Source organism: Parasteatoda tepidariorum, chromosome 7 (assembly GCF_043381705.1).
Source record: "Parasteatoda tepidariorum isolate YZ-2023 chromosome 7, CAS_Ptep_4.0, whole genome shotgun sequence".
Lineage (NCBI taxonomy): Eukaryota > Metazoa > Arthropoda > Arachnida > Araneae > Theridiidae > Parasteatoda > Parasteatoda tepidariorum.
Window position 1 is genome coordinate 22,052,602 of NC_092210.1, and position 25,856 is coordinate 22,078,457.

The 25,856-nt window shown below is 31.8% G+C and overlaps 2 protein-coding genes across 2 annotated transcripts in view; both read right to left on the reverse strand.

Moving 5' to 3' along the window:
* Nucleotides 1-2,431: 2,431 nt before the first annotated feature.
* The window catches only part of LOC107451914 (acyl-coenzyme A synthetase ACSM3, mitochondrial), a 98,613-nt gene continuing 75,188 nt past the window's right edge, over nucleotides 2,432-25,856 (reverse strand). Inside the window, exons 7-16 of the mRNA XM_071183169.1 lie at nucleotides 22,814-22,935; nucleotides 22,066-22,219; nucleotides 21,803-21,931; nucleotides 19,466-19,540; nucleotides 16,203-16,283; nucleotides 13,516-13,611; nucleotides 7,648-7,775; nucleotides 6,576-6,675; nucleotides 5,197-5,310; nucleotides 2,432-2,634 (exon numbers count right to left, since the gene is read on the reverse strand). Of these exons, the coding sequence (XP_071039270.1) occupies nucleotides 2,548-2,634; nucleotides 5,197-5,310; nucleotides 6,576-6,675; nucleotides 7,648-7,775; nucleotides 13,516-13,611; nucleotides 16,203-16,283; nucleotides 19,466-19,540; nucleotides 21,803-21,931; nucleotides 22,066-22,219; nucleotides 22,814-22,935 (1,086 nt within the window). The 3' untranslated portion in view covers nucleotides 2,432-2,547. The remainder of the gene's footprint in view (nucleotides 2,635-5,196; nucleotides 5,311-6,575; nucleotides 6,676-7,647; nucleotides 7,776-13,515; nucleotides 13,612-16,202; nucleotides 16,284-19,465; nucleotides 19,541-21,802; nucleotides 21,932-22,065; nucleotides 22,220-22,813; nucleotides 22,936-25,856) is intronic.
* LOC122271884 (uncharacterized) lies at nucleotides 9,914-11,457 on the reverse strand. The gene has a single exon (XM_043054582.2). It carries the CDS (start codon nucleotides 11,319-11,321, stop codon nucleotides 10,125-10,127), a length of 1,197 nt encoding a protein of 398 aa, XP_042910516.1. The 5' UTR covers nucleotides 11,322-11,457; the 3' UTR covers nucleotides 9,914-10,124.

The window sequence follows — 25,856 nt, forward strand, 5'->3', positions numbered from 1 at the left end:
ATCTCCCAATTCACTAACGCGATATTTTTACATTCATTTTATTTTACTTTATAACCGTCGTTGATCAGCCAACCCAAAATTTGAGTTTACCACTATCACTATTCAACTTCGTAGCCTTGCAATTTTGAACCCCACCTGGAAAACAAAGGAACCTGTGTATCAAGTATTAGGTGAAATTTGTCTTCGTGGAGGACTTTATGATGGAACTATCCCGCACCTGCTTTACACGGAGAAAATCTCCCTCAGTTAGCCTGATTACAAGGGAACTCTAGCCCATGATCTGCCTACTACGGAGGATGTTCGACATCAGCACTGTGGTCGGAGCGAGTCGGGTGCGGAATTCGTATTGGCTAGTCATCGCTGGGATTCGTTCCCAGTTCACCTCATTGGGAAGCGAGTGATCCACACACCCCTGCGCCACATCCCCTGTGCCACCACAGCTCTCTCACATTCATTGTGAACCATCCATAACGCTCCTTCACGCTTCTCCAATCACCGTCGTGGAAGAATGAAAACCCGATATGTGAAATATCTCCCGACATCAAGATATTCTCTTTTTCTCGACAGCGAGCGATTTGAGGTTAGTAAATCGCATGCAGTGGGAACAGTCCATGAGGGCAGTGTCACTGTGAAGTGACAAAAGAATCTTAGGAAAACTATATCTATAACCATGTAATTCACTTTTTTCAATATTGCGCAACGTTTTGGCCAAGAAAATCGAACACTGCAGTTTTTTGCAGGTGGCCCTCTAAGTGGTTTTAGCTACTTTACTAGAACAAGATACTGCTTTTATATTTACGTCTGAAGTGGCTCGTAAGCTAGTGCATATGAACTTTTGTAGACGCTCTGCATGTGTAGTGTATACAAGATGTTAAGTAAAGATCACTCCCAATACGTTTCCTTAGAATCTCAAATGAAAATAAAAAAAATCTATACATTGAGGACTACTAGCTAATATTTAAGCAAAAAGAAGAAAAAAACGCTATTTTAGGATGAATCACGCAACCGGAAAGTAAATGAGATTACACTACAAGAGAGTTGCGGGTGGAAACAGTAAGGAGTTGAAAGGCGATTAATATCTCTGAGTTCCAATTACCAATTAAATATGTAGTGATGCTCATCACATTCACCCTCCTTCTATTGTAATTTGCCAAATTTTGACTGCGTTTTTGTTTTTTTTTCTCACTTAAATGTTGGTTTTACTCCCCTAATACGGATAGGTTTTTTCAACTTTCGGTAAGGAGTTAGAAAATACATATTAAGGGCAGTCTTTACGGATGAACCTGTTTAAACAGATGTTCATAATTAAGAGAATTTTTAGATTTCAATTGCCTCCGGAATCATGGATTCAGATTTAAATATAATTTGGTTCGAACGTAGATTGATTGAATAGAAATCAAAGAAGTATTCAATAATTTTATGTCGCACATTCATGATCGTGCGCAACACTCATCGCAATCTGAAGGTATGAAACTGTGGACATATAATCACAAAAAAGATAATACAATACGGGGTATGATTCCCTCTTACAGATATATTGGAAATAAGGAACTCGCTCTAAACGATTCTACTATCGCAATAGTCCATTTTTCTCATTGTAAATAATGGGTTCCAAGTTCAAAAGGTTAATAATTTCACAAGGAGAAAACATGAGTTCCTTTCTCTGCCTTTGAATATCTAAGAAACTGACCTTCATGACAATGAAGGTTTGATGGTTTTGGCAGGCCTTTTACTAGATGGCCAAAGATACCCTTTATATTTTTGTTTGAGGTATAGGAATAAAGGCTTGGAGTCCTAAGTTTACTTCTCAAAAGTGCAGTTAACCCTTGATTCAAAGTCATAAGCAATGGACAAACAAATTTAACCCAGAGCATCAACAACCTCTTGGGACATATAAGAAAGCCTTGAATCCGCCTGTAAATCCTTTCCTATGGCATTGAGGGACACGTTCTTACTAAAAAACCCCGAAACTTGAATCAGACCCCCACCTTCACCTCTAATAACGCAAATCTCATTAGCTTATATCGCCTTCCTAAGGAATTCATATTTTTAAATTTTTATTCCACAAGAACTATTCTCCGATTCTCTGAAAATACTGGATTTTATTTTTTTAAATGACTAAGATTAAACTAATATAAATTTTTTTATTACTATTCTCCTCTAAACTTTTTCGATAGTTAATAAATGAAACTATAATAAAAAAAATTATAAACTACTGTGTATGCAAGCAAGAAAAACGTGACTTTCATGCGTGAAAACGCTATCAAAATTTTCTGAAAGTTAATTTCATCAATACTCAATTTAAGCTTTTTAAGTTTCGCAAAAATGAATTTTTTTCCTTAAAAAACATATTTTATAATATCGTAAGTTGTGTTACATTATGCAAAAATTACTTTTAAATTAGGTCAATCTCCAATGCAAATACTACTAGTACATTTTAAGCATGCTGGGCAGTACACTTTATTTCGCAAACGCTAAGCGCCAAGAAAAAATTAAGTTGTTTTAAATCAGCACAAAATTACTCCATAATATTTTCTCTCTTTCTTCTCAGGAATTTTTCCATTCTCTTTGTTTCAGTTCTTTTCTCAAGATTTTACCTGATATCGTTTTGGGCATGTCACTGACGAATTCAATCTGAAAGAAATACACAAATTTTAATTAGCTTATGAAAGTTTTAATTTGAGTACATTAGCTTTTAAGATTATACATTTCTCTTTCTTGCGTATTGTGCAGAAAAATCATGCTCGTGCCTTTATTACTAATTCGCAAGCTTTACAGGAGGAAATTTTCGAGCTTCCAAAACTCGCGTGAACTGTTCGCGTCTTAGTTTTCGCACTCTTGGTGTTTTTAATATGCTGTTCTCTAAGGTTATCGTCGACGGTTGGTTACCAAAGGCACACGGAACTGTCTGTCATCCCAATGACACCCTAAGACATCCTGCACTGGGCTGGCGTGGTTCCCAAGTAGATCACCGAAGTCAAGCATCACTGGCAGATGTTCATGAGATGGAAGGTGACCAATTTGATCAGCTTGTAAAGAAATCGTGGTGTGCCTGGTATCGGTCCTCGTTCAATCGTTTTACCGTAAAGTCCTCAACTTCGCTCTCAGTTTGTCGGGTTTCCAGAGCGGAAGAGCCACCCCCTTCGCCCAGGATCAAATTTGTGATGACATGTCTTTGGACTATCGCCAATAGCCCATTGTGCAGCTCTAGTGTGATGTAAATTAAGTTCTACTACCACTTTAATTTTCAAAGACTGCTATTAAGTACTAAAGCAAGTTTTAAACTGTGACTGTAATCATTATTGAGACTAATAGAAAAAAACTTGATTTGAAATCTTCCGAAACCAGTTTTTCCTCCAGTTCAGAGTATCAAAAACCAGTTCAAAGTATCAAAAAGGAATCACTTTTATAATCAAGCTTACGAATTTAGAGTATTATTAATCTCATTCTTGATCTTATTGACCTCAACATGGAGTATTTAAAAAACGTTTTAGAATTAATACTCTTTTCTTCTCCTTCTTCTTTTTTTCCCTTTATTTTTAAATTTAGGTTTTGAAAAGAATTCTTAAGGGTCATTCTCACTGCCTGCGATTTTTTTCGTATGCGAAAATAAACTCATGCGAATGAGACCTTGGTTTTTAAATCTTTTTGTTGGGGGATATTTTTCATCAATCTGGTTCTCATTCCGCATCCACTGCTGAAAAAAATCGCAGATAGTGAGAATGGTTCCCTTATAATCTGTCGAGTGAGCCTGAATTATTGTTGTTGTAGTTCATTTACGTCGCACTAGAGCTGCACAATGGGGTATTGGCGACGGTCTGGGAAACGTCCCTGAGGATGATCCGATCAATTCACAATTTTGATCCTCTGCAGAGGGAATGGCACCCCCACTTCGGTAGCCCAACGACCTGCACGCGAAGTCGAGCACTTTACGGTATCACAGTTTAACGAGGACCAATAAGCCTGAATAACTTTTGCGAAATAATCGGGGTAAAAGTACCCATTCAGCGAAACACTATTTACTATGGAAAATTGTCCCGCAATGCATTCTCAGAGGTGACAAAGACTAAAGTTGCAACGCATTGAGTATGAATGTCAGCACCTCTGGCATCGTTTTGTATCTACGTAGCATCATTTCCATTGATGGAGTCAGAGGACACTTTTCGGTCATAGCTGACTTATAATTTGGCCTCCTTAAGCTACTGTCTTTTTGCTTCAACATGCACGTGAAATTTTAAGTGTGCGAGGCGCCTGAATCCTTGTTGTCGCAGACAAGATTCGAGAAAAAAAATCTTTTAAAATCTTTATGGAATCTTCGAGAGAGTGCTCTACTATTTTATGCCCTTTGCTTAGAGTTCCATGAAAAATATTGATGAACAATGAACAATGATTATCAATCAAAAATGAATAATGATTTAAAAACCAATTTAAGAAACGTTGAAGAATATACTCTATCCTTGTTGTCGCAGACAAGATTCGAGAAAAAAATCTTTTAAAATCTTTATGGAATCTTCGAGAGAGTGCTCTACTATTTTAAGCCCTTTGCTTAGAGTTCCATGAAAAATATTGATGAACAATGAACAATGATTATCAACCAAAAATGAATAATGATTTAAAAACCAATTTAAGAAACGTTGAAGAATATAGATATGTACTCTATCCTTGTTGTCGCAGACAAGATTCGAGAAAAAAATCGTTTAAAATCTTTATGGAATCTTCGAGAGAGTGCTCTACTATTTTAAGCCCTTTGCTTAGAGTTCCATGAAAAATATTGATGAACAAAACAATGATTATCAACCAAATATGAATAATGATTTAAAAACCAATTTAAGAAACCTCAAAGAATATAGACATGTACTGCTTTTTTTTTAGAGATCTAGGAATTATTTACTCCTAGTTTAGTTAATTAGTTATAAAGTTGGTCATCAGATGGAGATGTCGACTGTGAAAAATTGTAAAACAATTTTTTCTGGCAAAAAGCGGCGAAAACATAGTTCTATAGTTATTGAATCAGCAGCTCCATGTGTTTGAGAACTTTACAGTTAATTTAGGAATTTTTGGAGATAAATAGTCTGATTTTTTAAACAGGACGCAGCAAACCGTATATTTATAATCTAAAATTGATTGTACAAATCATGGGTCATTTTTAGTACTTTTAATAAAGAATGGGGAGAGAAAATAAATATATCTTAATACCTTCCTTGGATATTTGTAAGGTGCAGTCATGCGCTTGCAATGATCTTGAAGTTCGTTAATCAATGCTTCACTTGGTTTAACAGATTCGTTTAGAATTATAAATGCTTTGACTACCTGTAAGCAATGAGTTGTATCAGATTTTGAAGCCAAGTTGAGAATTTCAAAAACATATGTAAAAAAATAGCATTTTTTTAAAAAAAAAAGTATAATGTAACAATTTGAGTTATTATAATGGAAAACTATGATAAAAGAATGTAACATAATATGTAAAGTGTGTTTAAACTAATAGCATGCATGTAGTTTGAATAGCACGTATAATCTACAGCCTAATGAATACTTGAAGCATTTATTTAAAAAAAAAAATTCTACAACATGTGGAACATTCAATGAATAAAATGTGATTTAAAGCAGTCGTTCTCCCTTTGTTTCGACCGTGGAACCCTAAATGATCAGCCGTTTTTTGGGGAAACTCCGATATTTAATAAATTTATAAATAAATAAAAATATTTATTGAATAAATTTTTTTTAATTACTATTAAAATATTTAATGAATGAACAAAAAATGAAATATTTTCATCATATCGTTTTATTAATACTATTATATCAGACATTTAATTTCACTGATCTAGAGTAGCATATTGTTTTCTAATTTGATTTCTCTGTGATTAGAAACTGAATATTCATGAGCTAAAATTTGATTTTTATTGAAATGAAGATGAAAAAGGACCAAAAATAAAAGTTGAGAATAATGATTAGAGAGACTCATTTCTCCATTGGTTAATTTGATTATTTTCATTTTATACAAAATACTAACGTAATTTTTTATAAATGTATTCTTTTCATTATTTATTCAATACATTGCAATTAAAATTTTTTTTTTTAAATTTTGCTTTTAACCACTTTAATTAAATAATTTCATGAAAATAATGAAAATATCAAGTAGATAATGGGTAAATAATCGGTTAAAAGTTTAATTACAGGTTTCGAAAATCATAACTGATTAAAACGAGTCTTAACTCTTGGAACCCATGGGACTCATCTTGGTAAAGGTTCTTTAAAATTAAACGTAAAGTGGTCCCCTCAATTGACGTTGATGACACCACACCATTTACGCAGGAATGTGAAACAAACATTAATCCCTTGTCCAGGCTACACATCTATTATGTGAAGAGAACATTAATCTACAGTTTTGCAGAAATTTACTGTGGTGCTCGAATATCGATTCCATCTCACGTCCATGTGTGATTTGAACACCATTTGGGAACTTCTGGTTTAAAGAGTTTTTTGTTTGAAATGTGATAGGTTTTCCAAATGTGTATAATGTGATAGACTATCCCCATTGTGCATCAAAATAATGAACGAAAATGAAAGAAACTCACCTCCCCTCTTTTTGAATCTGGTGAACTTATCACTGCTACCTCTCTCACAGCTGAATGCTCCATTAAGGCATTTTCTACCTCAACTGGGCCAATGCGATATCTGAAAAACACATCCAAACCTTTAAATTTCTTTACGCTACATTAATTGTATTTTAATTAGTACTTTTTGTTAAAAAGAAAAAAAAATTTAAATGTGCCGAGTAATATTCGTTATTCCATGTCAGTCAAACAAATACAGTAGAGTCACGACTATCCGAGTTAATGTGGAGTCCGAGTTTTTTCCAAAGACTTAATGAATAATTAAACAAAAAAGCGAAAAATAAAATAATTTAAAACATTTTAAAAACTGCAACTTTTTAATGGATCTGTCCAAAAAAGTAACTGCATAGTAATAAATATTGCGATTGACTTATAAAAATTGAGTTTATATAATCACAACTAATTTTTCAGGTATAAAGTTCATTTTACTTAAACTATCTTAAATTGTGTCAAGGTTTTAAAATTTCTCTTAAAGAAAGCTGACAAAAAGTCGATGGTTTTTGAATAACAATATCAAAATATAACACCGACTTTTCAATTTCTTTTTCTAATTACGCGAAGCTGTTCAGTGTCGTCACTTCTGCGTATTTATTGAGTTAACTGGGTGAAAAAGAGACGTTAAAACTTAATTAGCAATATTTCAAAAAAGTTTATTTATTATTTATTTATTTCTTAACACTTGAAATATTTTTCTATTTTAAGATCCAGACGCAATTTGAACTATTCTACGCAGCGAAAGATACTCAGTTAAAAATGGAAGGTATACTTCGAGTTTTAAGCATTCAAACTGTCACTTTTTTAATTTTTTTTTATTTATTAATTTTTTTTATTTGTTAATTTTAATTATTTATTTACATTTGATGAAAGAACTTCGTAAAATATCTTCAAAGTTTTATATTTGAATAAAGTAATATATATTAATATATTTTTACAAAAACAAAATTTACCTTTAATACTCGATTACATATTTTACCTCTACTTTAATATTTGATTATAAAAACTAAAAAATGAATAAATGTCAAGTAACCATTACCCAGCTGAATTGATTAGATCATCATTTCTACCAGCATACCAAAAGTAACCATCTTTATCGTAGTAACCCAAATCACCAGAATGAAAGTATTTCTCTGTCAAAACAGCTTTGGTTGCCTTTGGATTATCCTAACAAAAAATTTGCTTGTAATAATTTCATTTTGGCTGTAACCTTACAGCTGCCACCTGCAAGTTAAAAACCATTCTTCTTTAACCCTTTGCTTACGGCGCTTCGTAAGATGAAGACCATCATTCTGGTCCACCTGTTATACCAGGCGTAAGCAAAAGGTCAAATTGTAACTTCATTAAATATTTGAAGAATTTAATTGACGAGAATATTAACCGACAAATGGTTTTCCATGTATATGTGTAAAATTTCTGTCTGCTGTATGTATTGAAGTGCATATTTATTTCAATACTGAATAATTGGATGGGAATTTTTGGTAGATATTTATGTTGGTAGTTTAATCTTCTTCGTCGCTACATACTCATCTCACACCTCACTAGAAAGCAAATTCTCTAGGTCACGCTCTGTGATCCAGAGAGTTTGAAAAGTCTTTGCCATCTTACATCTTACAATTCTTTTTGTTTATATTCGTTACCTCCGGCCAACTTAAAAATTGTTTTGAAATTGAGACATTGTTCATGCATGTTCTATTTCAGACATTCCATTCTCTTGAAGAGAGTATTTTAGCAAACGTCAGCGTGGTGAAAAAGGGGATAACAAGGGGAAGAAGACACCATAGCTATTCTTGCAGAGGGGATACATTTTTAAAAACAGTTCATAACAGTTTCCGAATTTATTACATAATCAGCAATGCACAACTTTTCATTTACATAAAATAACAAATATGAGAAACGCATAGCAAAACAAAAAAAAAAAAAAAANAAAAAAAAAAAAAAAAAAAAAAAAAAAAAAAAAACAAGCAGTTTAGTTACAGGGGAAGAGGAAAGAGATTTTTTCTGGTGATGGGTAGTATTTCATAATAGTTTTTGGTGTGGGATACTTTTTGTATGTTTTTTGGAATATATTATTCTTTTTCTTTCCTTGAGTCCTTCAGATCTTCAATTCAAAATTCGCATAATAAGATAAGCATATTTAAAACCAGCTGATTGGTAAAAATAAAATATTAGTTTTAACTTATTTCTTTAGGGGTGATATTTTTTTAAACTTTTTTTCTGGGGTTATTATTTTGATAATTTATATAATCTTTTAAGTGGATGATATTTGCCTAGCTAAGTCTAAGATAATCGTCAATGCACAACTTTACAATTATATAAAAATATACAAAGCGCATTCACAACTAGTTGTTTAGTTATTTAATCCCATATTCCTTTCCAATAAATTCCATATATTTTATTCGAAGCTTAAGCTTCGAATAAAGAATACCAAAATTGGAATGGATAGAAGCATCAAATTGCCTATCAAAACCAATCCTTCAAAATGCTGTTCATCCCTTGAACCAAAAAGCCAGTCTCATTCTGTTCACGAAAAAGTCACATGCCACGTAATAGAGATGTCTAAGCTGACCTAACATTACTTACCTGTACGTACACTGAAAATCCATCTGTGATCAATAAGCTATATAACAACCTATAGGAATATGTTTATATTGGGATGGGAATATGAATCGTTCAATAGGAATGAAGCAAACGACAATTGATTGATTTAATTCACTCAAGTTATTAGCGATATAGTTCAGCCTTTGATTTGAATATCTCTATTGATGCTGGCGATGCTGGTGATCTAGTTCTTTTTTTATTATTTACCTTGCTTATTCCTGCCTCGTTAAAACTTACTATTAAATAAATTCCTTAATAAAATTCTAAATACCCTGTTTCCACTAGCCCAAATAAATCCAGATTAAAGCGTAATCTAGATTTCAGTTGGTCACGTGATGGATTAAGTCTGAGTGAACTGGATTACAGTTAATCTAGTTTGAGAAACTAGATTAGCGCGCAAATCGAGATTCGTCTTCGAAAATGGAAACAGATATGGATAAGCAAAAGAAAATATCTTGGACAGATAGTGAGACGGAGTTTTTATTAATATTTTTTATATTCTTAAAAGACAGCTATTAATTAAAAAGATAGAATGAGCCACTAAATATTAAGTTAATTTAAAATTATGTAAAAGTTGCTTTAGTAGTGAATAATATAAAAACTATTTCCCAAAAACAAGTTGCTTTATCTCCAAATCGATGTCCTAGTAAATGTTTGCACGTTGTGAATGTACATACATATAGATTAAAATTATGTATCAGGAATAAAAAAGAATTTTTATTGGTAAGCATACACTAATTATGATGTATGTATGAATAGGAATTCTTTTTTTGTTGACAAATTTAGCTATTTTCACTGATTTTTAACAATAAATCAACTCGATAAAAGACATTTTTAATTAAAGTTATGTAATGAATCTTTAATTAGAAAAAGTAATAAAAATAAACATTTAAAATATAAACATAACAAAAAACATCATTCATTATTTTCATAAAAATATGCAGCCATAGCATCTCTTACTAGTTTAGGCTGATTTTTGTTATTGCCCATAACACAGGTTGTATCGTTGCTATGCAATACAACATCTTTTTTCCAATCTGGATTAAAATAATCCCCAAACTGTTCACATAAATTGTTCAAAATGCAAGCTGCATGCACAACTGGTACAGCATTGTCTATTCTGGTCTCCAGCAACTTTAAAATTCTGAATCGAGCTTTCAACCTTCCAAAAGCATTTTCAACAATTGCCCGTCCTCTTGATAAAGAAGAATTGTATTTTTTCAATATGTCGGGCATTGCTGAATGTTCCTCATAAGGCTTTTGTAAAGTTTCCAAAAGTGGAAAGGCAGAATCCCCAAGAAAACACAGTGGGACTGAACACCCTTTGATTGTTTCAGATAATTTGAACAGCAAAGGATTTTCAGTCAGATAATTGTAGAACGCAGAATTCTGTAATACAAAAGCGTCATTGTTCCGTCCAGGAGACCCAATATTCACGTACGTAAATTCATAATTGTGATTCACAACAGCTATCAGCACGATACTATAAAATGACTTGTAGTTATAGTAGCTCGTAGCATGCATTTTCGGTGGCTGGATCTTAATGTGGGTTCCGTCAATAGCCCCCAAGCACTGTGGAAAACCCCAGCGATCCTTAAATGCATCTCTGGCCTCTATCAATTCTTCTTCGGTTGATGGAAGATGAATTAGATCACCACATTCCTCCACAAAAACTTTACAAAATTCAAGGGTAATTTTGCAAACAATGCTTTTGGATACACCAAACAAGTGAGCAACTGTTCTATATTCTGCAGATGAACTTAAAGCATACAAAGCAATGGCAATTCGCTTTTCTTTACGAATAGCCTTCCGGAATTTTGTATCCTTTCTGTCAAGGACGCATAGCTTTTCGCACAAGAACTGATACGTTCTTTTGCTGATCCTGAAGTTTTCTCTCCACTGGCTGTCAGACATTGGAGGAACAAAATCTTGCCAAAAGTAACTGTGTCTTTCTAAAGTCCACACAGAATGCCTCCTTAAACAAATGGATGCACTTAAGATTAAAAACAAGCGCAACACTTTGTTTCGCTCTCTTCTTCTTTGCTGAAGTAAATTTAGTAGAAGCTGCTGATTCTGCTGTAGCAGAACTAAACTGACTTCTAAGGACTCCATCCAAAATTAAAACATTTGAGATGAAGAAAGTAAGATAAGAAAAAAAAGTAGTGTTAAAATATGTAGTAAAGTAATTAAGCAGTAATAGAAATGAAAATTAAAAATTCGGTTTTAAAGAACAGCAAAACAGTCAAATGGTTATATGAAAAAATTAAAATCGAAGATAATGCAATAAAATATGTTATTTTAAAAATGTAAAACAGAGAAACAAGAAAAAATCAATGAAAATATTAGTTCTGAAAAGAACTGTTTTTTTTAAAGATAATGAATGATGGAGGAATAAATTAAATAGCAACAGGCAACTCAGGATATAATGGATGTCAAACGACGCTAAGTAGGGTTTCAGTTTCAGTTTCGAAGTCTTTTTTGCCACACTTGTAACAAGCTTTTAGCTTACTTTGCTCAACATGAATGATCTAAATAATCTAGGTACCAGATGCAATCGTTAGTTTAATCTAGTTTCGAGAGTACATAAGTGGAAACGCTCTTTTGACGATCGGATTTCGTGTAATCTAGATTACTGGCAATCCAGATTATCTACAGCTAGTGGAAACAGGGTTTAAACAATATCTTTCAAAAAATAGCAGCGATCAAGTATTGTATTTTTAAATCTCAAGTAAGTCACTAGTGGAAACAGGGTTATATTATCGCTTTGGATACAATGAATTTTTTTAATGTAAATTAATGGTTTTTGCTCGTGACCATTCATATAAAATTAGTTTAATACAAAAATTCCATTAAATATGTATAGAGACCTTTAAGACAGAGGCTGAACTAGATCTGTGTTGCACTATTATTCAATTAATTTCAATTTTCATTCACACTATTCCTATTGAACGATTCGTATTCCTGTCTCAATTGAAATATTTTCTTATTAGTTGCAGTTGTAATTGATTGGTCATAGATTTATTTCCAGTGGACATGTGAGTGAAGTGACACAGCTTAAGCAACTCTATTTAATATGTGGTGCCTTGCGGACCTCACAGAAATCACTTTTTGATGGACCTGATAGAAAGCTTTAATTAACGCACTTGAGTTATGCATCCTGATTTGTGAACACATTCAACTGCTAAATGATTGGACATCAATCAAAACGTGTCTCAAAAATTATATATAAGAGTAAAAACTGAAACTGGAGAGCTTGCGAATACGATATCCAGGTGACTTGTGAAATAATAAATAAAATTCTATTTTTGTGCAGCTTGTAATTTTTTTGATACAAACGCTACAAGTAATTAGTTTGGCATTATTTTATGTTCTTAAGCAGCTTCTCTCTCTGTTTATCAATTAGCGATAATCTGAGTTATACTCCGTTGCAAGTTAAGAAAAGACCATCGCGGTATAGGATTTAAGTAATCATACGCGAGTGCATATAGTTTCGTTTCATTTTGTAATCAAATTATACAAATATGCTTTCGAAACAATATAAAAGCTTTTAAAATTTAAGCATCTCAGATATTAGTCAGAATTTTGTCGTGCTATTTTTTACGATAGATATTGTAGAATTATTAAAAAAAAGTTTATAGTTCCGTAGTTATATTGAATCCTAGACATATTTCGATGTATAAGGAGAACATTTGTTCTCGAAAAAGAAACAACTATATGACGCTTCAAGAGCATTGGATTTGATTGATGAACCCCTAAAAATGGTGTGTCTCATGCTCTTAATAAATAAAGAGCGAGATTGAGAATTTTTACTTTCGTTTCTCTGTAGAAGACAATCGTCTGCAGGAAGCAATATTTATTATTCTTTTATCAGTTTCTTTAAATGAAAATTGGCGGTGTTGATATACGTCCGCGCAGGGAGTTTGGCATCCATTTGGCGGGCACTGATATTCAAACAAGCTCTCTCCAAAAGAATATATGTTTTTTTCTTCTTTTTTGCATTAAATTATAGTTTTATTATTTTTAGACTCACTCTGTAAACTACAATGTTACGAATTTCAAAATTATCTCATAATTCTTTTCTCCGGGAGAATGCTATTCGTTTGGTCAAATTTTAACTTTCGATTTTTCAATCACCCCGATTTTCGATACAAGGTCTCGGTAATCAAATACAGATTATTTTCTTTGATTTTATTTAGTATTTCATATTTTAAGTTAATGAGTTGGTGAAGCTACTTGCAGATTTAATTTGATGCGATAGAAAAAATAGCGAAGACTGATGTCGTTGTAAATAATATCGTTAACTCACTTTATAACCTTTAAATAGTCCGACGGCGTTTTTTCTTTCTGCTACTATTTCACCAATAACGCCGACACCCAGCTCTTCTTCATTTTCATCAACTATCTGTTAAAATATATATGATTATTAACAGTCTATAAGTTTTTAAAATATTATGCAGTGAGCTACAACGGTAAGACACTCATAGAATATATACTTCCATAAATTTCGAAATAATAATTGAATTTATTTCCCCAATAATTTTAATGTAAGTGTATTAAGCATATATCAGAAGATTCGAAGTAAAAGTGAATAAAAATATGTAAAAAAATTGAAACAGAAAAAAAAATTCGAATTTTACCTGTCCCAAATGCTTAAGATTGGGAATAGATAAATGTAGATTTTTAACGAATAACGCAAGTTGGAAGGTTGTTACATTTTCAGCTGTCATTATAAATCCTGGGGGTTACTTTCAAATTCAATTCACAATGCATTTCATTTCTTTGATTGATCGGAAAAATTCAGTTTACAATCAATATACAGTAGGCAGTCATTTACTCACTGAAAATTATATTATTATTTTCCAATAAGACAATGCCATCATGTATAAACCTACGTCTATGAAACAATGGCTTAGTGCTAAAAAATACAGCAATATTAAACTACCGCCCCTACTTATTGTAAGCTAAAGGAATAAAAATGAAATATTATTTGTATTGTAAAATCAGTCAAGTAATAATATACATATATGTATATAAAATAAATTACAAGAGTCATGTTGAAATTTTTTATTATTATATCTACATAAAAGCATAATAATCATCGAAATAAAAAAATGAATTGATACCACTTGATGATGCTATCAAAATTAAGATACAGCAATCTTATTTTCAATCACAAAAATATTTGAATTTTTGAAGTTATACTTCTTATGCGACTTCCAACAAGGTTGCGTTAAACGTTTAACGCTACATTTTTATTGGCCGAAAAATCACGTGGTAGGATCCAGTTTCCCTCATTCATTTCCGTATTCGCGATCGCAACGAACTATAGGGGGCGTTGTTGNACTAAATGAAAACGTGATAAATTAATGTCCGATATTTACAGGCTCCCGCTAGACGGCGTACTCGAGCGTTGCGATCGCGAATTGTTTTGGTTCTCACTAGCATAAAAGTCATAAAAGTATTGTTTTTCTATAAATATTTTTAAGTTTGTTTTGATACACCTATAATTTACTAGGGTAGTATTTTTTTATTTTCAAATTTAGTGGATAACAATTGTAAAAAATGAGTGAAAACAATTCCACGGACAATGCGACGGATTTAAGGTTATGTCAAGGTACGTCTCTTCTTGTGAATATCAATTGATTGTTAGGTTTTCTCTTTTGAAATTATATTATGACGCATTCACATACATTATTAATACAAATACATTTTCCATGAGGCAACCACAAGCACTTCCACTGGTTCAAGAGGTCCACGAGGGAAAAATGCACATTATTACCATGATTACAGAGCACGGCAGCGAGCGGAACAGGAAAAAGAGTCATTGAATAGAACTAGTGATCCTTCTACGACTGCTGATTCTTCTACAATTAACGTCGCAGGTTGCGAAGTTTAACTTCTACCGCGCGGAGGGACTCCACGCACTATTTTTTTTCTTAGTATGCTAAACGCACAGAAATTTTTTGAGTATCGTATTACCAGCTATATGTGAGATCGGCTTAGTACTGCAACCGAAACAAGACGTTAAAAAAGCGTGATTGAATATCGATCGAGAACATGATAAATCTTGCCCTTTGACTAGAAAACTGGGTGTCCCAGTTGATTAAAAAAATGGTTTATCAAATCAAATATTATAATTGTGCATTTCATTTTCTCTGAATATATTATCTAAATTTTTGTGGCAGTCAAAAATGGTATATTTACTTTTCTTGCTTTGAAATTTTACCTTTTATTTTATCTTTTTATATCAACTTATTACACATTCAAGAAAATTATTGGAAAAAATATGCATTTCCTTGGAATTTACAGAAAAATTTTTCGTGTGTGCCTAAAGCTTTGTGGCATCAATTTATAGCATCTTTAAGAATTTTATGATTGTTTATCTAAAAAATATGCTTAATAAATAAAATGCTGAATTAAAAGTATTAAATAAATAATCATATCATTTAATATTTTGTCACGCGCTTTGCATCGTACAAGGTAAAGGTAACTTCAAATAACTTCAGAATAACTTCAAATCTTGTTATTTGATAAGTCTATATTTAACAAAATAATATGCACTGGTAAAGAAATATTTATTGCAAAATCAAATATGATGGGAAAAATAATTATTAATGTTTGTTTATTTGACCTTGAAATTAATAACTAATGAAGAAAAAAATCAACACAAAGAGGTAAATTTAATCGGCTGACAGATCATAATAAAAAAGGTTATCAGCATTTTTACACTGATAAGGGAGGAAAAAAAATCCTATTTGTTTTGAAAATATTTAATGTGAAGAACGAAATATTTTGTTTTATTCATATGAATGCTGATTCCCTTGATAACGACTTTAGCTCCTCACCTTCCCTATATAGTGTTTGGAAATGCATTTTACTTTAATTACTGAAGCATGTTGACTGTTATTTCCAATTTGTACATTTTTGAAGTGAAATTTTTTTTAATTAAGTAATACTTAAGGTTGCAGTTTAGTAAAATAATGTTCTACTCACTGTAACTTTCATTCCAGGAACAGGTTTACCTAGTGAGCCCTCACGGTATTCGAAAGTCTTCCTACATGTTATTAGAGCAGTCTGCAAAAATAATGAATGCCATTTCATTACTATTTTTAAATGATTTTTACGATTTTAATTCAAAATTAATTTTAACGGAAATTTGAAGAAAAAAGACATTTTTAAACGATACCTTGACACGTAACTTACAAAGAATCTTGTATTATTAATATCGTATTATCGCTAAGTGTAACCGATTTGTAATTGTTGTTAGCAAATTTGCGTAGTTTTTGATGAAAGATTTCGAAAAAACAGCATTTTAGTTTATGTAAAATGTGAATAATTTATTTTCTAGCGTCATAATACTCGAGCTAAGTTATTTGAGAACATTAAAAAATATGTAGCTTATTATAAGAAAATAAACTCATAAATACCATAAAATATACTTTTTTCCAAAAAAAAATTATTACTCAAATTAAATTAAAGGTTTTAATTATTTTCGATTATTGCATAAGATAATAATGAATTTTTATTTTTTTAAGCTCTTTTCACTTATTGTAGAATACTTTTGTAGTGTTTTTCTTCATATTTTGGTCAGAAGCAAAATCGACAAGACTAAAATAATAAAATATTTATTTGGCGCAAAACTGTCCTCTAAAGATGAAATTGCACCTACTGTTAGTCAATAGATGGGGCAACTCGACATCAAATGCATAATTTTTTCTTTTTTTTTTTAGACAAGTAATCGAAAAGTACTTTTTACTCCTTGTTGCTTATTTGTGAATTATTCCCCTTGTACAGGGTAACAAAAAATTATAGGGATCACTTTTGTTGTTATCTACCACTAAAGTTTTAAAACCTTTTTACATATATAGCATACTGATCTAAAGCTCTACTATTTGACTTTTAATTGCAACCTTATTTCATAAAATCACAAAAATGCTTTTGAAGAAATTTGACAAAAAGCTAATTGGTCAACTACAAGCATTTTTAGAACTTCGATGGAGCCACAAGATTATAGAAACCCATTTTAAAAAGAAAGGTATTGCGATTTCACTCAGCCATATCAGTCGCATCAAGAATTCAAAACTTGGATCGATGCAAAATAATGCAAAACCAAAAAGAAGTGGACGGTCAAGCAAATTGAAGAAATCAGATTTGCAGAAGCTTGATAAGATGACATCAAAACCGGATCCTCCAACACAGACAAGCATGGCTAAAGCTCTTAACGGGAGTCAGCAAGTTGTAAGCTATCAACTAAAACAAAAGTTGAAGAAAAAAATGCCTTAAAAAACCTAAATGTCATCATTTAAGTGAGAGATCGGTGCAGATTAGGAGGCAACGCTTATGGCCTCTCTACAAGCTTCTCTGTAAGGACAGATGGCGAAAGTTCATTACAACTGATGAAACTTGGATCTATATATCTGATACCAATGCTAAATCTAAAGTTCAATATCTTAGCCGTAGACAGAACAGGCGAGACTTGACACCATCAACCACGGTGCCTCATGTCAAAGGCGTAATGGTTTGGATGGGCATATCCGCCCATGGTGTGACCAAACCTCGGTTTGTGAAACCTGGGGCCCAAAATAAATTTTGAGTATTCCATACAGAAGATATTAAAGCCCTTTTTTAAGGATGATTACTGCAGATTGTACTCTAATAGTGATGCTGTGTTCCATCAGGACTCTGCCCCATCGCATGCATCTAAGGTCACCCAGAAATTCCTAACAGATCAGCAAGTGAAATTCCTGAGACCAGAACAATGGATTCCAAACAGTCCTGATGCTTCACCATGCGACTATTTCCTATGGGGACATCTGAAAAACAAACTGAATAAGAAAAGATTTTCTACATTGAGAGGCCTTCAAAGAGTTATTAGAGAAGAGGTGAAGAAAATCCCCCAGAAAATCATTTTGCGGGCTTTAAAATCATGGCCGAAGCGTTGTAGACAAATCTATTATGCCGGAGGTCGACATATTGAGAAACATCGCTGAATTTATGTAATACATTTTGGAAATAGAAACATTCAAAAATGATCCCTATAATTTTTTGTTACCCTGTAGATGGTCTCTATTTGATTTTCTCCGAATTCAAAAACAGAAACGAACAATCTAAAACGCAATCATTTTCTGATACGCTATTAGCCAGACGATAACAAACGATGTGCGCTAACCCAGTAATTGCAAGTCCTGAAGAAGAAGATTGCTGATACACAGACACCTGGACCTATGATCTCCGCGCCAGCTGGTTCTTAATAAATAAAATAGCTTGTTAAATATAGCAAGTAAAATAGCACGCTGGCTAAGTTACAAATCAAGCTAAGTTACATAAGTCCACAAAGCTGCGGAGTTGAACATTGGGAGTCGTATATCCAAAATTGGGTCAGCTGTTCAACGACGATCATAAAATAAAAAAAGTAAAAACGTTATTATGAAGTTAATTAAATGCAACACAGAATCGCATATTGAATTTGATGAAATATGACTCTTTCTTGTCTACGTCTTTCATTCAACCTTGATTTACCATTTTTTTAAATGTATTTACTGTAACCATGACTATTTTTGTTTTGTGTATAATATAATTAGTTTGCTTTTGTTGTACATGGTCATACATATGGTTATACGAGTCTTTAAGTAAAAAATGAGCCAAATCTTTCTTTGGGAAGGAATATAGAATGAGCCACTAAAGAATTTATATGAATTTATATTTGACAGAATAAATTTAATTTGACGGGTAAGACTAACTCGAAATAAAATGGAAAAAATAGTTGTTAACATTTAATGCCACGATTCAACAGTCAGAGGATCGATATACACGCTGACGTCACTTGCAGGCATTTAATTGACAATTTTTCTAAGCTAAAAACAAACACTAACGTAGGTTTAATAAAAGCAAGTTTTGTTCTACTTCTATTAGGTTCCATCAGGTCTACTGCTATTAAGACGATAACACGATGGTCGCTGTGCTGTACAAGTTCTGTTGCCAGAAACAATATTGAGCTTAATAACACTGATTTTTTTAAAAAAATATTCCATTTATACAAATAAAACAATAAAGTTGACCAAAACAAATGATTGCTTAGATGACTAAAAGATTAATTATGTATAGATAACGTGTAATGAAATTATTGAAAATGCGGTTTGCTTGAAAATATATACATAGTGAAACTTTTTATATTTATATAGTACATAAACACAACAACAACTTTCAACACAAATTCTTTTCAGATAATAATAAATGCTTTTCCTACAAATACTTACACTTTCAGTCTGACCATATACGTTATGAATTTTCAAGCCAGTACTGGCTCGCCATTTTCGTATAATTTCGGGATTCTGTAAAAAAGAAAATGTATTCTATTTACAAATCGTAACAGATTACTCTTAAAAATTTGCATTCGTAGAAAACATCATAGTGGTATTCATGAGAAAGATTTCGTATTCCTACGTAGCGTCCCGCACGTTCACGTACGTAAAGTTCTACACTCGTACTCAAAGTTCTCAGCTAACTAAAAATAATTTCGATTATTTAAAGAGCCTGTGCATAATCTACGTGCGTGATGCTACGAGACCGCATGAGACTGTGAAATCTCTCTATTGCAAATGTGTGGTTTTGATAACGAAATTTGTTCTCTTCTTATTTTTTATATCATTTGACTATATATACAGAAATAGTTGTTCAAATTACATAATTTTGAAATTCAGTTGTCCAGCAATTATTTTATCTTGAAAAATTTTTATGATCACGGATTATCATTTTATGTTGTCAATTTAATAATAAAACAAAAACCACATTAATTTTTTGAAATGAACTTATTTTTCAACATTAAAATTTTTTGTTGTTGTTACAATTAGCTATTATTTTTCCTATTCAATTTAATTAATTAGATTATCTCAGTAATTCTGGAGATAATACTTCTAATGTCGACCGGCCTGTGTAGGGGGCAGGGAACTGTCCTTGCATCAGAAAGGTCCTAGGTTCGAATCCTGAGCAAGGCATGGATGTTTCTTTCTCTCTCTGTGTGTTCTATGTCCTTTCTCCTTTGTGTGTGAATGTGTGTGAATGTGACCAGCCCTATAAACGGGTTGTGGTTGTGTGAATGGCGTGGCAGAAGTCGAATTCCTGGCCATAGATGGCGCCACAGAAAAACAGGAACAATCGCACCCCCACTGCCTAAAACAGGCGTACGACAAAAAAAAATATACTTCTAATAACAATACTTCTTTCAAAGATGTGGAAGGGTGTTAGGCCATTCAACGTTATACCAGTCAGTACTATTGCATAAACTCAACTGTAGAATTTTTGAAGGTTAACATAAGCAATAAATCAGGGCATATCAATCGGAAGAGCAGACGACATTTTCAGAATTCTTTAGTTGCTTCCAAAAGCAGAGTGTATGAAAGTGTGGAGAAGAACACGTTACGGAAAGGTACTTCAAATTCAACGTTACGGAGACAATTTGAATCTATAGAAATAAAGATGCTTGAATATAGGCAGTCACCAAAAGAATTGCCTGTTTGCAAATAGTTGTGAGAGATGACATCGTTTATATTTTGAGTCAACACCTCCTAGAAGAGAAAAGACCTTCGCACGAATCACTCTAATAATGAGCATAAGCAGAAAAATATGATATTACAACCTTCGGACCACTAAAATGAGCAATGGGGAAAAATGTTATAGCTTTCGGACTACTATTTTTTTTTAATTATTATTTATTTAATCACTTTCCCTTGTTCACTTAGTTCCTTTGTTCATCCATCAACACTTCTGTTTCAACATTATAAGTACTGGTATTTATAAAGCTTAAGGTGTTTTTTATTTTTATTTTTTTGAAACTTTTAACACTAGAAAGAAGGAAACTTAATGTATATCTGTATTACCTAAAAGCAGTCAAAATGGCTGGATTGTAAAAGAATAAATAATGTGCAAAGAAATTTGTTTAAAATTAATTTATATATATTTTTTACATTATTTACAGTTATACAACAAGTTATTAGTAAATATTAACAATAAAAAAGTTGTATATGTTGTACAAAATTCTAAGAAATTGCGTCATTTTATACATCATTGTTTTTTAAATTGAAATTAAAAGCAGTCAAAATGACTTCCTTAGGCAATCTAGTGTTAAGCAAAATATGCTTTTTGAACAATGTTGAATTTAACCTATTGCCTAAATAATTTATAAGTGTATTTTAGCTTTTATCTAATAACAAAAAATTTATTATTAAAAATTGAATGCTAATTTTTGTTTCACATTTGATTTGAAAGTTTGTTTAGGCTACATATTCATGAACTTGTTATTAAATCCTACTTTCAGCATCACAGTTCGTAAAGTTTTGTGTTTTTTACAAAACACAGTGCACATTTTGATCATTTTACCGAATTGGATATTTTTATCGATAACGACGTGTCTCTTTAACATTTCCATACATGAATAAAGTTCTTAATTTAACTTAATTTCCAAAGTCGGGTGTATTTCAAAGGTCACACTTTCAGTGCAATACAAAGCTCTTACCCTAACCTTATCACATTACTCAATGAACAAATGTTTTGAAACATGTGCCATAATTCAAAATAAAGCAAATCTCGGTACAAACCAAAGCTTCACCACCACAACAGCAATGCTCCAGTTTTGATAGCTTGTGTGATGCTATATTTTCTGCAAGTAATGATTTGTACACTAGAGGTGGTGCGACAAATGAGTCAATAGGATATTTTGAAAGCATCTGAAAAAATCAAATGATGAAATCGCTTAATATATCTAAAACTTATAATTTTGGTAGATTATACAAATGTCTCAGAAACATATGAGAGTTTAAGAAGCAAAAATTTTAAATTTTTGCATTTATAATTTACTTACTTGAAGAATTGTTTGAGGAGAAAATCTTGGCATTTCATGAATAAAAAGACAGGCACCTCGGGACCATGTTGAAAAAATTGAGTACGCCGTCAGACCCCAACCGGTATCTGCTATGCTCCAAGACATATTATCAGAATTGAGATCTAAAGTATACCTGCAATGCAAAAACATGAATTTTATGAATAGGATCTATCCTTTTAAAAAATTCAAAACTTAGTTTTTGCCCTTTAAAAAAAATACTGTTATTGGTTTAGAATCCTAAGTTGCATTGGAGGAGGAGAGAATATGGGGTTTAATGTAAGTGTCATTTCATCTTTTTCTTAGAGTGTAAATATATAATATTTTCTTTTTTTTATAGAGATAGTAGCTATACACACTTATATATTTCCTCCTTAATTATACAAAACTTAAATGGACGATATTTTCGTATTCCCCTATTGTATTGATCATAAGTGGAGGACGAATTGTGTATAGTTAAATACAATTTCTCCCTTAAGCGAACAGTATTCCAGTGGTCTACATTTGAAAAAACGGTAATATATATATATATATATATATATATATATATATGTATGTATGTAAAGAAGAATAGAATAAAATAAAATAGAAAACTTTTTAATAGGAAAACGTAAAGGTGTTTATCAGGACACATTCCTTTACGATAAATGCGATATTTCTACATGAAGAAAAATTATCCTAAGATGAAAATTACTCTTTATAATGTGTATATATTTCGGTGAACACTTACTTTCCTAAATCGCCAAGGCTTAATGGAAAGCTAGCATGAGTGTGTTCTACCATTTTCGGATATCCAGTAGTTCCGCTTGTGAAAAATACAGCCATACTTTCATCGCTTCTTGTCACGGCACACTAGAAAAAAAGGAAGAAATATGGGATAACAAAATTGTGATGCAATTTTACGAATGTATATTTTCAACAAATTAATTTAGGTGATGATTTACTTTACTTCCATAATATCTACCCTAAGTGTGCAGAGATATTTTTTAAAATCTTTGTTAAATCGAAATTTAAAAAATAGGGGAGGGTGGCCTAAAGCGGGTAGGTTAACAATAAACTCTCAAAAGTTGTAGTTTTTGGGCTTTTATCACAGCGTTATTGATTTTATTTCTTAAGAGAGATCTTGAACTTTAAAATAAAAAATGATTATTGCGTTATTTTAAATTTTATGATTATTTATTATCAAAAATAAAAAACTCTGAAAAAACCCGCTTGTCGCTACAAAGGGCCTAAAGCGGGTAAGCCGTTCGGGCAAAGCGGGTACCCATAGACTTTACAAATACAAGCGCACATTAATTTTCTTAAACATTAATAATGAGACCTTAATCACACGTATAATAAACGTTAAAAATAACATTTAAATAACAATTTTAGACTTATTTTATCAGTCTCAAATTATGGTTTGTTATTTTTGACATAGTTCGCAAAAATAAAACCCTCTTCCTGAATAAGTTGTGCAAGCTTCATGAGCCCAGTCTTTACAATCTCCACATTCAATCCAATCTGCTAGCGCTGGGTCCTTATAAGGACCCACAAGCAAGACAAAAATACTCTTTTACAATTTTTTTCTTAGAAGCTCTTTGTTTTTTAGTTTCACCTGGTTTACTTGTTGAAGGAAGATTTTTCAAATTTTTTTAAGCAGCAGCATTGTTACTTAGACGTTTCTTCTTTTCTTCCTTTTCTATTTGCATATTTTTAAATGGTGAACTTGTTAAGACTTCAGCTCTTTGAGTTTTACGTTTACGACTAGTTTTGTTCGGAGTAGGTTTTGGTAGCGGTCTAATGTCCAAAGGCTTAACATGAGGTGTCAATGGCTCTTCTACTGGTTGAAATGAATTGTCACTAGTTGTCGAAGAACATGAAGGATCATCTTCAACTGGATCATACGAAGTTTCGCCGTTCGTGCGTCGTAGCGAAATCCTTGAAGCTTGAGAGTAATTGTGATCCACGTTTTCAAATACAGATGTAGAAGTAGAGCAATCAGAATTATTAAAAAGACGCAAATAATTAGAAAGATGTATCTACCCGTTTTGCCCTACCCGCTTTGCCCAAAAGCATATTTTTTACTAAAAAAATTATAACCTTAAATAAAAAATAAAAATAAAAAAATTGAACATCGTAATTTATAGGTGAATAGTGTTAGAATAATATAATAATATTGACAATAAAAACAAATAAGCCAACTTTCGACTAGCCACAAGTTACATACCTTGAGATTTTTTAATAAACTTACTAATATTTTTATTTTGTGCTTGGTTGTGCCATGTCGCTTTACTTCTGCTCCGCTGGGACTGATTGAAACTCGTGAGTATTCGGGTAATCACGGCATACTTAGATATCGGCGCTTGCGCGCCATGAGGCGGGATACGATACGAATGCTTACCCGCTTTAGGCTACCCTCCCTTATACCCATTCTTTAAAAGAAGAAAGGTTATAAATGACATTCTAATCTATACAATAAGCTTAACAAGCTGTTCCCAAATAGTGTGCCACGGAACCTTAGGATTCCATAGAAATTAGGACTTTTTTTTAAACAAGCAATGATTTTAAAAACCTGTAATAGGTTTGCATCTAACGAATAATCCAATTTTTATTTAATATTAAGGTTATTTTTATGAATTTATTTATGTAAAAATGCAAAAAAATAGAAATAATAAATTTTTAAAAATGTATTTTTTCCAATAACAACAAATTGTATGAACTATTAAAAAGATATGTATTTACAATGATTGCATCAGTATTTCTCATTGAATTCCTTTGTCAATTTTTATTCCTGTGCTAAAAATAATTTTTAATAATTAATTATTATTTTTAATGTACTATTTAATAAAAGTCAACACATTTTGAATTGTAATTTACATAATTTTTATATTATTTTAAAGAATATAACTTAATTAGATAAATTTCAAAATTTTAAAAGTGGCAGAATAGACCGCCGAGAAATCAAATTTCAAACATACGACTTTTTTTCTTTTTTAAAATTTGATAGCTCAGAAACTATTCAACTGATTGCTCTCAAGTTTTGCATTTTGCCATTTAAAACTACACTCTTTAAAATTATTTCAAAAATTGTACACCTTACAGATTAAACTCCTTCGATAATCTAATATATATAATTCTCTTACGTGGCTCCCAAATTTTAGCTGTATTTCTTTTCCGCTGGTGGCGACAGTTTTTATTTTTAAAGAAGTACTTTGTACAACTAAATAAGATTCTTTTCGCAACACTTAAATATTTACTTTATTTTCTTCATAAATACAGAGAACAGTCGGCAAAGAATTCTGTTAGGTTAAAAAACATTTCGCTAAAAAAAGAACGAATTTTAAAATAAATAAAAATAAACAACTTAAAAAATAAAAATGCTGTTGCCAGCTATAGAATTTTTTGAAAGTTAACTTAGCAACATAAATCAAAATGACATAGAAGCGTAACTAGATCAAAATTATGATACCTGAGCGCTTGACGTAACAAATCCTTAAATTCTATAAGTGTTGTATCGCCTAATGCCCAGATTAACAATTGTGTTTTTAAAGAAATTCTATAAAAAGTTTTAAATAAAAAAACTTCTATCCAGCTACTTCTACAACTGCTTCTGGAAGAACTTGGTTCATTGATTAAAAATACTGTTTTAATTTTACAGTACTAACTTTATTTCTACTAACATTATTGCTATGACCCTCTTTCATTACATTTTACAACTTCATGCTAAATTTGAGGACTTTAAGTTGTTTTGTGGTTGAATACTGACATTTAGAAATGTGTACATAAAAAAA